The sequence below is a fragment of the Astyanax mexicanus genome, chromosome 15, assembly GCF_023375975.1.
Source record: "Astyanax mexicanus isolate ESR-SI-001 chromosome 15, AstMex3_surface, whole genome shotgun sequence".
Lineage (NCBI taxonomy): Eukaryota > Metazoa > Chordata > Actinopteri > Characiformes > Acestrorhamphidae > Astyanax > Astyanax mexicanus.
The window spans coordinates 43,290,844-43,305,000 of NC_064422.1; the positions used below are offsets into that span (position 1 = coordinate 43,290,844).

The 14,157-nt window shown below is 38.5% G+C and overlaps 2 protein-coding genes across 4 annotated transcripts in view; one reads left to right on the top strand and one right to left on the bottom strand.

Moving 5' to 3' along the window:
- The window catches only part of mkxa (mohawk homeobox a), a 343,537-nt gene that overhangs the window by 216,043 nt on the left and 113,337 nt on the right, over nt 1-14,157 (top strand). The gene's annotated exons all lie outside the window — the stretch shown is intronic.
- The window catches only part of afap1 (actin filament associated protein 1), a 123,019-nt gene that overhangs the window by 83,702 nt on the left and 25,160 nt on the right, over nt 1-14,157 (bottom strand). Inside the window, exon 1 of one of the 3 annotated variants that reach the window (XM_022670294.2) lies at nt 11,145-11,630. The exons of 1 other annotated variant lie outside the window; for it this stretch is intronic. In XM_022670294.2, coding sequence (XP_022526015.2) covers nt 11,145-11,178 — 34 coding nt within the window. In that variant the 5' untranslated portion in view covers nt 11,179-11,630. Of the gene's footprint in view, nt 1-11,144; nt 11,631-14,157 lie in introns of those variants that run through there. One more of the 3 variants, XM_022670296.2, reaches the window with a different exon arrangement.

A 14,157-nucleotide genomic window follows, 5' to 3' on the forward strand; every position in this document is an offset into this window, starting at 1 on the left:
CCAAGAAGAAAGGAATAAAATAAATACAGTAAATAAACACACCACTCCTCACGCAGGATCGAACCTGTGTCGTCTAGTGAATTGGGACGCGGCCAGCAAGAAAACGCCCTTATAAGGAGATAGGGAGCCCAAGAACAGGAGGAAAAACGAGAACGGGTGGAAACTAAAGTCACGCCGAGCGCAACAGAGATAAAGACAGGGGAGAAATATAAACAGAAGCTCACCAGAGAAGCATTTTATTTTATTTATTTATTTTTTCATTATCGATTATTCTAGTTCAAACAACCTCGCGGGCCAGAAGTTTCATGCTTATGGGCCACATCTGGCCTGTGGGCCACCTATTGCCGATTTCTGCCCTACAGTATGCATTTTTCACATTTCGCCATAATGCTAGAAGCGTTATAAAGCGCTGTGTAGAACAGCACCAACAAAAAAGCATACTGGTACAGATTGCTAGCTAACGCTAGCCAGTTAGCATAACAAGCTCAGCTCTTTGGAGTCAAATGCTCATGGAGGAAAATGAGAACAGCACTTTATCTGAGGAGCTCCTGCTGCTGTTCCTCGCTGTATGAGTTTCTTTATCCGAGTAAAATAGAAACAGCAAGTGTTTCTGTAGCCAAGATAGCAATACACCAAAAATGTACCTGAACACACCTCATTTCCAGACCACCACGCCTATCAGTGTAGATATATTCAAAAATCACTGTTGCTATCTAAACGAGGCAGGTGGAAGGTGTGAAAATAGACTGTTGGCGGGGTGTGAGATAGCAATGAGCATCACAATGTAATTTTAAGACAAAAATACATTTTAGAGATTTTATTTAAGCAGCGGTTTTCGCTGAGAGTTTTTCTGGACCCAGGTTTTGTGAAGTAGAGAAGAAGTGACTGGTTTAGTGGTGTCACTGCACTGGTATGTACTGGTGTTTGGTGGTATATGGGGTAACTATGACGATGCCAGGCAGCAAAGCAGGCTAATTGTCCAAGCCACAGCCCAGACTCACAAACCCAGTTCCCTTCCCGGCAAAACGGCTAAAAGCCGGTCTCACGCTGCCAATACTGCATCCGGTTCTCAGCTCCTCGGATTCAGAACTCCGGCCCGGTTCCATAAACAGTGTCTGATGTTTATTAAAAGCTGACAAACGTTCTTTCATAGCAAATCTTACAGTCCTGACAGCATACGACCTAGATACAATAGAATTTATTATATGAAACTAACATAAGACAATAGTTCTATTACATTTCCATTGTTTTTTTCTGGCTTCTTGTGTGGAAAAAAGTCTAAACGCAAAGGATGATTAACCTTCTTAAAGTTTCTGTCTCATTGCATGTAATAAAAACAGTTCTGGTACTAAACAGGACATACGCAATAGTCACCTAAGCAAGATGTCACCTAAGGCAATTAAATCAAACGTCAAAAGTCATGTTGCAACATTTTGATTCTTGATACAAGAAGTAGATACACAGCGCTGTCTCTGTGTCTGTGTGAGTGACAGCCTGCTGCTGCCTGAGAAGTGAGAGGGGGAGGTAACCGCAGTATGGCCTCCATCCACATGGTTGGGCACGTGCTTGTAAACGTGAGCACGTGTGGAAAGCTGTGCTCCTCAGTCCAGCACAGTTTAGCAGTGCAGATATTTCCAGTTGCAGCTGAATTCACGCTTTTAATCCCAGAAAAACAGAAAAACGCTCTTATTTACCTTTTAAAAAGACATTTAAACGCCTGATTAAAGGGCCGATTACTGTTGTTTTGCAGCACGCAGGTGGGGGGCAGGGTTTATGATGTCATGGTGATGCCTTGCATTGTTTAATATCGCCATATATATCATCAAAAAAAGAACATTTGCAATGTAAACAGTTTTTCAATATCGTGCCGCCCTCGTTTATTTTGTTGAGTTTTATTACATAACACTTGTTTGAATCCTGTACCTCACAAATAACCCAAAGTATAAAAAAACTAAAACTAATACTAGAATTAATAAAACTGACTAAAATTAAGCACTAATAAAAAAAATAAAAAAAAACGAATAAAAACTAGCAAACCCACTCCAAAAATGAATTAAAACATAATGAATTGGAGGAGAAAATGTGAAAACTAAATAAAATTTAAACTATAATAAAACTATAAAAAAATAAAAACTAATATAACCTTGTCTTTGACTTTACTTTATGTAGAATATAGAACAGCTGTAGGTAGGAGTGTTTACTAGAGTGGAGGACAATAAGTAAGAGGGAAGGACTGAGAGCAAAGAAAGAAGGAAAAAAAGAGCGAGAGAAAGAGAAAGAGAAAGAACGACATGAAAGATGTGAGAAGCAGCCAAAATCCTGACAAGAGAACAAGAGAGAGAAAAAGAAGCAAAGCAAAGTCAAACAAGATCTGTTTTCCTTTCCTTTTCTCTTATTTTTGGTCCAGACAGCAACAGTAAGAGAGGGAGGAGGCTGGGTTTGGGGGTGTTGGGGGTTGGAGGGGTACTGGGGGGCTTTTCTGGCATACGAAAGCTTTTAAAAAGCCATCACTGAGGAAAGTCTGTCAGAAAGGGGAGCCCCTAAAATAAAGCCAAATGGGTTAAAGGAGCCGCGCCCACATCACACAGACTAATAGAGTGCCAACTGACAACACCGAGCGAACCGCTAATAAATACCAATAAACACATTAACCACCATTAATACCCAACATACGGCACAGGAACAGATCCACACGCAACATTTAGCCAACCATCCGTTCATTCACCCATCCATTCGTTCATTCATCTATCCATCCATACATCCATCCATACATCCATCCATACATCCATCCATATATCTATCCATCTATCTATCCATCAATCCATCCATACATCTATCCATCTATCCATCCATCCATCCATTCATACATTCATCCATCCATCCATCCATCCATGCATCCATGCATCCATCCACCAGACCACCATTAATACCCAACATACGGGCAAACCAGCACAGGAACAGATCCACACGCAACATTAGCAATCCATCCATTCATTCATCCATCCACTATCCATTCATTCATCTATCCATCCATCCATACACCCATGCATCCATATATCCATATAACCATCGATCAATCCATCCATCCATCCATCTTTCCATCCATCCATCTATCCACCCACCAAACCACCATTAATGCCCAACATACAGGCAAACCAGCACAGGAACAGATCCACATGCAACATCAACCATCTATCCGTTCATTCATCCATCCATCTATCCATCCATACATCCATGCATCCATATATCTATTCATCGATCAATCCATCCATCCATCCATCTATCCATCCATCCATCTATTCATCCACCAATCCATCCATCCATCCATCTATCTGTCCATCCATCAATCCATCTATCCATCCATCAATCCATCCATCCACCCATCTATCCATCCATCTATCCATCCATCTATCCATCCATCCATCTATCCATCAATCCATCTATCCACCCATCTATCCATCCATCTATCCATCCATCCATCCATCAATCCATCTATCTTTCCATCCATCCATCTATTCATCCACCAATCCATCCATCCATCCATCTATCTGTCCATCCATCAATCCATCTATCCATCCATCCATCCATCAATCCATCCATCCACCCATCTATCCATCCATCTATCCATCCATCCATCCATCCATCCATCAATCCATCTATCTTTCCATCCATCCATTAATCCATCCATCCATCCACCCATCTATCCATCCATCTATCCATCCATCCACCAATCCATCCATCCATCAATCCATCTATCCACCCATCTGTCCATCCATCCATCTATCCATCCATCTGTCCATGCAGCAATGCAGCAGTATACACAGTAGAGCTGGACAATATATCGATATTTTATCATATCAACAATAACAATATCAAGGATATTATCAGTGCTTAAAAAACACTGACCCGCCACTATGATCGGGATATCGCGAGTTCAAATCCCGTTCATGCAGCTTGCCATCAGCTGCTGGAGCCCTGAGAGAGCACAATTGTTCTTGTTCTCTCTCTCTGGGTGGGTACAGTAGATGGCACACTTTCCCCTCATCACTCCTAGGGTGATGTGGATCAGCACAAGGCTGCGTCTGTGAGCTGATGTATCAGAACCACTACTCGCCAATGCTGCATCAGCAGCACATGTATCGGAGGAGGCGTGTGCTAGTCTTCACCCTCTTGGTGTTGGGGCATCAATAGTGATAGTCTCTAGAATATAATCAAGAGGAAGATGGATAATCACAAGCCACAAACACCAGGAGTGGTGGCATAAAGTTATCCAAAAGCAGTGTGTAAGACTGGTGGAGAAGGAGAACATGATGCCAAGATGCATGAAAAAAACTGTGATTAAAAAACAGGGTTATTCCGCCAAATATTGATTTCTGAACTCTTAAAATTTTATGAATATAAACTTGAATCTGAAAGCTCTGCATCTTTATTTGTTATTTCAGTCATTTCTCATTTTCTGTAAATAAATGCTCTAAATGAGAATATTTTTATTAGGAATTTGGGAGAGATGTTGTCTGTAGTTTATAGAATAAAACAGCAATGTTCATTTTACTCAAACATAAACCTATAAATAGCAAAATCAGAGAAACTGATTCAGAAACTGAAGTGCTCTCTTCATTTTTTTTTTCCAGAGCTGTATTTGTACATTTATAATGAGAATTTGGAGGGAAATTAAGTGTAACGTGCAACATGTGCCAATACGAGCAACCTCAAACCCCCACAAGAGACACGTTTTGGGCGACACACGTGACTCGTGTCGTCTGCCAATGTAAAAACACAGCTATACACACAGAGACGCACTGTTTACCAGTTTACTGTGAGTCTATAACCCCTCCTGCCCTCAGTATCAGACTCAGACCTGCACACAATGAGGGTCTGTCGTATCAGACCCGTCACCCACCAGCCGGTTATGCGACACCCTGCAGCTGCCCAGCAGAGCAGCTCCACCAATCAGCAGCGTCCTGCCTGTAGGTAATGCTCACTTTCATCAAGTGTGTGTGTGTGTGTGTGTATAGATGGGGGAGGGGTTAATGTTTTTCTGGTACCACTCTATTTAAAGGCAACCTACACAGAGAACCCATCCAGGACCTTGCATTAATACGCTGCATATCCCGAGCGCACAACATCATCAGTGACCCCTCACATCCTCACTATGGTCTGTTTTCCCTGCTGGCTTCTGGAAAAAGATACAGGAGTATGCGGTGCAGGACCACCAGGTTCTGTAACAGTTTTTTCCCCCAAGCTATTAGACTGTTATACTCCTAAAACTTTCTAACTGCACAAGTCACTTTATATTTATAGATATTTATGATTCTATCATAGAGGTGTGTATATTTTTGCAGATGTACATTGTGTATCTATGTGATATATCTATACTTAATATTTATGCTGCTAAATTTCCATATATCTTTGTTTTTTACTTACATGCTATATTTATTTATTTTTCTCTGTGTTTTTTTTTTTGCGAGTCAATGCAACGAAATTTTGTTCTACGTACAGGAGTGTATGAAGAAATGTTTGCTCTGTTTAGATCAGACAGTTTTGAACATCTCTGCTGCATTTTTTCAGTCAGCTTTATGAGGTAGAATCACCTGGAATTCAGGCTTTCAGTTAACAGCTGTGCATATTTTTGTCACTATAAGGTACACTATTACTACATTATAAATTGTGCTATCAATGATCATCTATTTTCTGGTCTATTTTCATACATAAGGCGCACCAGATTAAAAGGTATTTAATAATTATAATTAATAAGGATTATAATTTGATGCGACACTAGTAAGGAACAAGGGTGGCGAAATCTATAAAGCTAAGCTAAGTTAAGTAAACAAAACTGTAACATTTTCTTTTAAAGTAAAACGAGTGCTGGATGTTAATCTACACAGATTTCTCCTAAATGACTGTTTATTTGTGTGAGTAAAGCGCTTCCATTTATTTACAATTTACACTAAAGCAATGTGCAGCAGCATTAGCATTAGCAGCTAATCTCTAGCCGTGATTAGAGCTAGTAAATGCCACTATACTGAGGAACCCTGAGTGTTCTGGTAAGCCAGGGTGATATTAGCTAGCGGTTTGTCCCATGTAGCTTGTTTTAACACGGTAAACACTGTACAGATTGCAGAAAATGTGTGTCCTGGGCTGAAACTAGTTGAGAATCTCTATTCTAATCCATACATCATGACAAAAACTACTCAACTAAGTAAACAAAAAAAATGTCTTTAAGAACTTTGAAGGTATTCTCAAGTGCAGTCATAACAAAGACCATCAAAAACATTTTAATGGTGAAACTGGCACTCATCAGGACCGCCTAAGGAAAGGAAGAGCAGGAGTTTCCTCTGATGTACAGGATAAGTTCATCAGAGTTACCAGCCTCAGAAACCACAAGTTTCTGCACCACAAGAGTTTTTGCACCAGGAATCTCACAAAGTTATCCAAAAGCAGTGTGTAAGACTGATGGAGGAGAACATGATGCCGAGATGCATGAAAAAAACTGTGATTATTCCACCAAATATTGATTTCTGAACTCTTAAAACTTTCTAATTTTCTGTAAATAAATGCTCTAAATGACAATATTTATATTTGGAATTTGGGAGAAATGTTGTCTGTAGTTTATAGAATAAAACAACAATGTTCATTTTACTCAAACATAAACCTATAAATAGCAAAATCAGAGAAACTGATTCAGAAACTGAATCCGACAATTAAACAGGATAATTGTTAGTTCCTTGATAATTCCTCAAAAGCGCATGCCTTCATTTCTTCTATTTCCTGTCTGATATATAAAACAGGTCCCAGTGAACTGAAGCTCTGTGAGCACAGAGTGAGAAACGCCAGAGAAAATGTGACTCATGGAGTGAACTCACAAACTCCCTGCTGCTCACTTCCTCAGGAACTCTACACGCGGGAATTACAGACAACTTTTCAGTCATTTCTACACAAATTCACTTCAACACATCGCACAGTTATGTTTTTCATACCTGCCCTGGTGAAAAACATATATACTTAATTGTACTTAAAACATATTGAGAAATAAAAAAGTATGCTGTAAATATACTATAACAGATTTATGTACTTACTTTTTTTTTTTTTGCCCGCCACCACCCCCCCCCCTCTTTGGAGTACCAATTTAACTTTCTTGTTTATTAGAGTTTATAGAAAGTTTTTTTGGTACTGTGGGCATTGTGAGAAGAAAACAAAAAAATATATAATAGAAAAAAAAAAAAAAAAAAAATAATAATAATAATAATAATAATAGAAAAAAATAATAATAATAACATATATATATATATATATATATATATATATATATATATATATATATATATATATATATATATATATAGTAAAAAAAATAAGAAGTGGGGGATAGTGGAGAAAAGGGGAAAAAGAAAAGAAAAAAAATTATTCATAGAAAAAAAAGAATTAATATTAATAATAATAATAATAATAATAATAATAATAATAATAATAATAATAACAATAATAATAACTGAACAATTTCTAAACCACAAGAGAAAAAGGAGAAAAAAAAACAGATTATAGCAAACAAGATACAAATATTAGGAAACAACAACAAATAGATCTGAATATTTACAGAAAAAGAATGGAGAAATAGAAAAGGAAGATATATACATTTTTTTTCTTGTTTGATGTTATGTGGTAATAGATATAGAAAGTAGAGAGAAAAGAGACAGAGAGAGAGAGAGAGATAGTAAAGGTAGGTATCTGTCCTAAGTGTGTGTGTGTGTGTGTGTGTGTGTGTGTGTGTGTGTGTGTGTGTGTGTGTGAGTGAGTACGGGAACATTCGGGTACAGGTGTTAGATTTATGGTTATTGTTAAAACGGTTGTATTAGTGGTGTATGAGTTTATGAGTTTTAGTTTACTTTTATCTTTTTTTTTAAGACTACTATGAAGTACACTTTTAGTTTAATATAATTCAGTATACTTCTAAAATACTTATTTCCAAATATATTTTTGAACTTTTTTTTTTAGCAAATTGTGTTAAAAACAACTGTTACAGTAGTTCACTTAAAGTACAATGTATCGTGTAACTTTTTTAGAAAGTAAATTAAATTTCTATTTATTTAAAAAAATGTGGTACAATATATTAAAATATATTTTCATACCCAACCAAATATACTGGAAGTGTGCTACTCACAAAAGACAGGAACAAGAAGCATATGTGTAATCTAATCTCTATATATTTAACATCAATTCTTACATCTCAGTACATTTCTAATATAATATTTCTAGTATAATATGATAGTGATACAGTAGATATTCTAACTTATTAAATGTATTATTAATTTTACTGTAAGCATATTTAAAATATGGGGTCACATACATAAAGTAGTTTAAATGTTTAATGTTACTTAAGTATTTCATATTTAAAATAGTTCCATTTTAGTACAGTTAAGTACACTTAGCACAATTTAAGTAAGAGTTTGTACTGTTTTTATACTGTAATTAAAGTATAATAAGTACAAGAACTCAGTTAAATATACTGATTAATAATAAAGTGGCTACAAGAACACTTTAGTGCACTATAGTATAAGAATGCTTAGTATACCTTAATCTACTTTTTTTTCACTAGAGTGGACATTAAGGGAGGGTAGTGATATGGTAGTGATATAGTGTGAGTATGAGTGTGTGGAGGTTTCTGGAGATCATTCTGGAGGAGAACATTCAGCCAAATCAGAACCATATGCAGACTATGCTTCCAGTTAACGTAGGCCAAGTTTATTACAGGCCAGAGCATGCACAGTCCGTCCCGGTTCTGCACTGTACCCGTGGGTTTTAAGGACTTAAACGTATACTATATTATCTTTTAATTTAAAATCTCAATTTAAAAGAGATTAGGCCTAAATCCTGATTGGAACTGCCTCTATAATAGGAAAAGCAGAGGAAAGCGCCGGGTCCCCAGCTCTGATACATCAGCCCAGAGACTGTAAAAAAGATGGACGTTGTGTCGCCGTTCCCATTCATTCAATGAAAATGAAGCCAAAATCTTCCGCCATGTTGGCGATCCTGATACCCGAGTCTGTAGAGCACAGTAGAGACCAGAGGAGGGAGAAAGACTGTGGAGAGACAGCCTACTCATTTAAATAACCCCACCCCTGAGGGCTGCCTCGAGGTCACAGACTGCAGAGCGCAGCAGAGCGGAGCTGACGGTCTGTTATTGGCCCCGCCCATAACCAGCCCTTTTACAATAACCACACCTTTTTTGAATAGAGCTGAATAACGTTTTTAAAAACGAATTCTGTGGGGATATAAAATTTAACAATATAAGTAGAGGTTACACTAGCTGTTGCAATTAAATAAAGGAGGTAGAATTACAGAATATTAGAAAAAAACGTGATTGAAAGTTGTTTGTTTTGCCATTGAAACCTATGGGGATGGGTGGGGTTACACAGCTTTCTGAAACCGAACAGCAGGGGGCGCCCGACCTGTGGTGGTTTTACTTTTGAGAGACGATGCTCTCTCCAGCTATACAGAGTCTATGCATTAGCCAATAGACACCTGTGCTGACCAGCATCTCAATAGGAGTGATGAGGGGACACAGAGAAACAGCATGGTCTACTGTGCTCTCTCTCTCAGACTCCGGCTGCTGATGGTAAGGAAAGTTAAAGGGTAAAGCTAGATTTAGCATAAGCCTTAGAAAAGTCATATTGTAATACAGTCGCTGTCGAAAAACAGTCCAACTCAACCCATCTCAACTCAGCTCAGCTCAACCCAATCCAACTCAACCCAATTCAATCCAACCTAACTCAACATAATACAACCCATCTCTACTTAACCCAGCTCAACCCAGCTCAACTCAACCCATCTCAACCCAGCTCAACTCAACCCATCTCAACCCAGCTCAACTCAACCCATCTCAACCCAGCTCAACTCAACCCATCTCAACCCAGCTCAACACATCACAGCGCAGACCAGCTCATCTTAGCTCAGGCCAGGTCAACTCAACTAAACTCAACCCAGCTCAACTCATCTCAACGAAGCAGCAGACAGGGATTAAGCCTAATCTTGAACTACACTCAATTTAACTCAATCCAACTCAAGTAAACCCAACTCAGCTCATTTCAACCCAACTCAGCTCATCTCAACCCAACTCAACTCAGCTTATGTCAAAACAACCCAACCTAACTCAACCCAACCCAAATCAAATCATCCCAACCCAACCCACCTCAACTCAACTCAACTCAACTCAACTCAACTCAACCCAACCCATTTTAGCTCAGCTCAATGCATCTTAACACTGCAGCAGACTGGGATTAAGCCTAGTCTTGAACTACACTCAACTCAACCAATCTCAACTCAACCCAGCTCAACTCAACTCAGCACATCACAGTTCAGACAAGCTCATTTTAGCTCAGGCCAGCTCACCCAACTAAACTCAACCCAGCTCAAATCATCTCAACGAAGCAGCAGACAGGGATTAAGCCTACTCTTGAACTACACTCAATTTAACTTAATCCAACTCAACTCAGTCCAACTCAGCTCATTTCAACCCAACTCAACTCAGCTAATCTCAACACAACCCAACCTAACTCAACCCAAATCAAATTATCTCAACCCACCTCAACTCAACCCAATCCAACCCAACCCAACCCAGCTCAGCTCAGCTCAGCTCAGCTCAGCTCAATTCATCTTAACAATGCAGCAGACTGGGATTAAGCCTAGTCTTGAACTACACTCAACTCAACCCAACTAAACTCAACCCAGCTCAGCTCATCTCAACAAAGCAGCAGACAGGGATTAAGCCTACTCTTGAACTACACTCAATTTAACTCAATCCAACTCAACTCAATCCAAATGAACTCAACGCAATCTAACTCAACCCAGCTCAACTCAACTCAACTCAAAGCCTACTCTTGAACTGCACAACACTTTGAATGGAGATTTTCCATTGAATGTAAAATATGATCTAAGACTAGGCTTGACATGAAAAATCAAGTTTACCAAGTATTTGAATGAAGTTTATTTGATACACATCGCAAAAAATAGAATTACCATACAAATATCTGTAATTATTGTGATATTATTTAAGGGCTGTATCGCCCAGCTCTAACTATAAGTGTTAAAGTGTAACGTTGGTAAATGTGCTGAGCTGAAGGTCATGCAGATAGAAGTTCTGAACTCACCCCTCGAGGCGAACAAGATCGGGTCACTCCGCATGCTGAGGGCAAACTAACAGTCATCTAACAGTGGTGCTGCCCACAGCTGCCCAGCTTCAGTAAATCCAGCCACGGCCACGTCCGTCCGTCTGTCTGTCTGTCTGCTTCCCTGTCTTACTGCTCTGCACTCTGTAGCCCAGTTAGAGCTCTGTTAAAAAGTTTCCTCTAAAAAGCTCTTTTTTTTTCCACTGCACTCGTCTACTCCTCCTCCTGCTTCTTTTCTTCCTTTCCTTCCTTTTCTTCCCTCCACTTCGTTCCTGCTCCTCAAACTCAGTGTGTATTGGTTTTTGCTGGCGTCTGCAGAACTTCAGAGCTTCAGAGCTTCAGGATTCTTCGGTTTTGGACTCCTGATCAACAGAGCTGATCCGTTTTTAGAGGAAAGAAAGACTGAACTCAGAGCTCAGTAAAGTCTCTCTGTTTCAAACTCAAGCTGCTCTGTATGGAGGCTCTGCTGCTGGATGAAAAGTGAGACCACCCCTTCCCCCTACTTCTCTCCGCCCCACGGCCGCTGCTCTGCTTTGCTCAGCTCAGCCAGATGCTTTCAGAGTGTGTTTGCTTTTGAACACACACTCAAAATGTAGGGAAATGAGCTTACAGTATCTGCACCAAAAAAGAAGAACGTGGGTCATGCAACAAGACAATGACCCTAAGCACAGGAGTCCTGATTTTGCATAACTATTTGCTTCTTTGTTATAAAAGTACTTTAAATATGTTGTTGAATTGTTTTCTAATTGTATTTTTCTAGTTTTATCACATTTTCTCCCCAATTTGAAAAGCCAATCACCCAATCTTCATTTGTTTGAACTTCCACTATCACCAGTAATGCTCCCAACACTAGCAGGGAAAGATAAATCAGCTAACAGACAAAAGCCTGTGCTGACCATAATCACAATGATAGTGATGAGGGCTGAATGAGAGAATTATTCACCCTAGAGCTTAGATTCTCTGCCCGAACCCGACCCGACACGAGATTTTGAAAAAAATAGTTTGTTCAAAAAGTATTTTATATTCTTAAACATTGTGAATTATATTAGAGTAGATGAAATCCATTGTAAATTATGTTATTGTTCTTGGTCTACACTGAAAAAAAATGTCGCGTAAAATTTACTTTAAAAAAGTTTCGCAACTTTCTGCATTTGCTTTTTTTAAGTAAATTTAATTTCAGATAAATATAAGTAACTTCAACTCGGTTTCAAGACTTAAATAGAGTTACACAGTGTAAATAAGTGAACTGAACTTCAGTCAATCCTTTCTTTTAGTAAACTTTACTTCATTTCTGCAGACAATATTACCTAATTACAATTACTTCATTTATACAATATGATTATATATAATTTTATTTAAAACACACATTCATAATCTCAAAGATTTATTTTGTAAACAGACAAAGTCTCACTGTCTCAACACAAGGACGGCATGTAATACTTTTCTAGTATACTAAAAAGAATGTATTACATGCCATCCATGTGTTGAGACAGTGTAATATGTGTGTTTTAACTAAAAATATTTAAATTTCAGGAATTATAATATATTATATATATCATAAATTATTTGCGTAATATTGTATAAATTAAGTAATTGTAATTAGGATTATATTGTATGAAGAAATTAAGTAAAGTTTACTAAAAGAAAGGATTGACTGTAGTTCAGTTCACTTATTTACTCTATGTAACATTTAAGTCTTGAAATCGAGTTGAAGTTACTTAAATTTATCTGAAGTTAAATTTACTTAAAAAAGCAAATGCAGAAAGTTGCGAAACTTTTTTAAAGTAAATTTTACGCATCATTTTTTTCTGTGTATTTTGGTTTAATGATTGTGCAGCTCGTAGCCTTGTTGTTGTTGTTTTTTTTGTGCATTTTGCTATAGGCTATATGTTTAAAAAAATGTATTTGTTCTGAAAGTAAATTTTCTTACACATTGTTAATTATATTAGAGTAGACGGGGAGATTGGTTCTCAATAAACATTTGTCTTAAATAAAAGGGTCTATGCTTCTTCAGTGTTGCAGTGTTGATTAACATCATTCTGAACAGATTTACTCTGACTTAAAAGGACAGTGAATGGGGCCCAATCTAAGCTCTAACTCAACCATAGAGAGTGAGCGAGTGGGAGTGCAAACTCACTAGACAGTTGTGGGAGAGAAAGTGCAAAGAGTCATTTTTCAGGCCATCCATAGAGACATTTGGCAGGGTGGCTTTACTGATTCACCCCCTGAAAGATCTCAGAGGAGCAGGGTAATGTCAGCATACCACCAAGAAGAACCAACCACATCCAACAGGATTAACTGTGGACGCTGTAAGAGGAAGCTGTCTGAAAGGGATGTTCGGGTGCTAACCCGGATTGTATCCAAAAAACATAAAACCACGGCTGATCAAATCACGCAGAATTCAATGTGCACCTCAACTCTCCTGTTTCCACCAGAACTGTCCGTCACCACAATACATTACTGTGCTCTAAAACCAGGTGTTTCAGTTTCATCATCCAACCCCTGTATGTATACACATACACACCTACTGTATATACACACACACATATACACACATACACCTCTAACCAGCACACCAGCCCTGTCCAATCAGGAACACACACACACACATATACACACATATACAGATACACACATATACTCAGACAGACAGACACACAAGACATTAAAAGAAAAACAGACAGAAAGACAGGTAGATATAGACAGACAGACAGGCAGACAGATAGATAGACAGATAGATAGACAGACACAGAAAGACAGGGAGACAGATAAACACAGAAAGACAGAGAGACAGATAAACTCAGACAGACAGACAGACAGACAGACAGACAGATAGATAGACACAGAAAGACAGAGAGACAGATAAACACAGACAGACAGACAGACAGATAGATAGATAGATAGATAGACACAGAAAGACAGACAGACAGACAGACAGACTGTAATGGGATGGGAGCAGTAGCTCTCCAGCCCAGAAGGTTTTAGAACCCAAGTG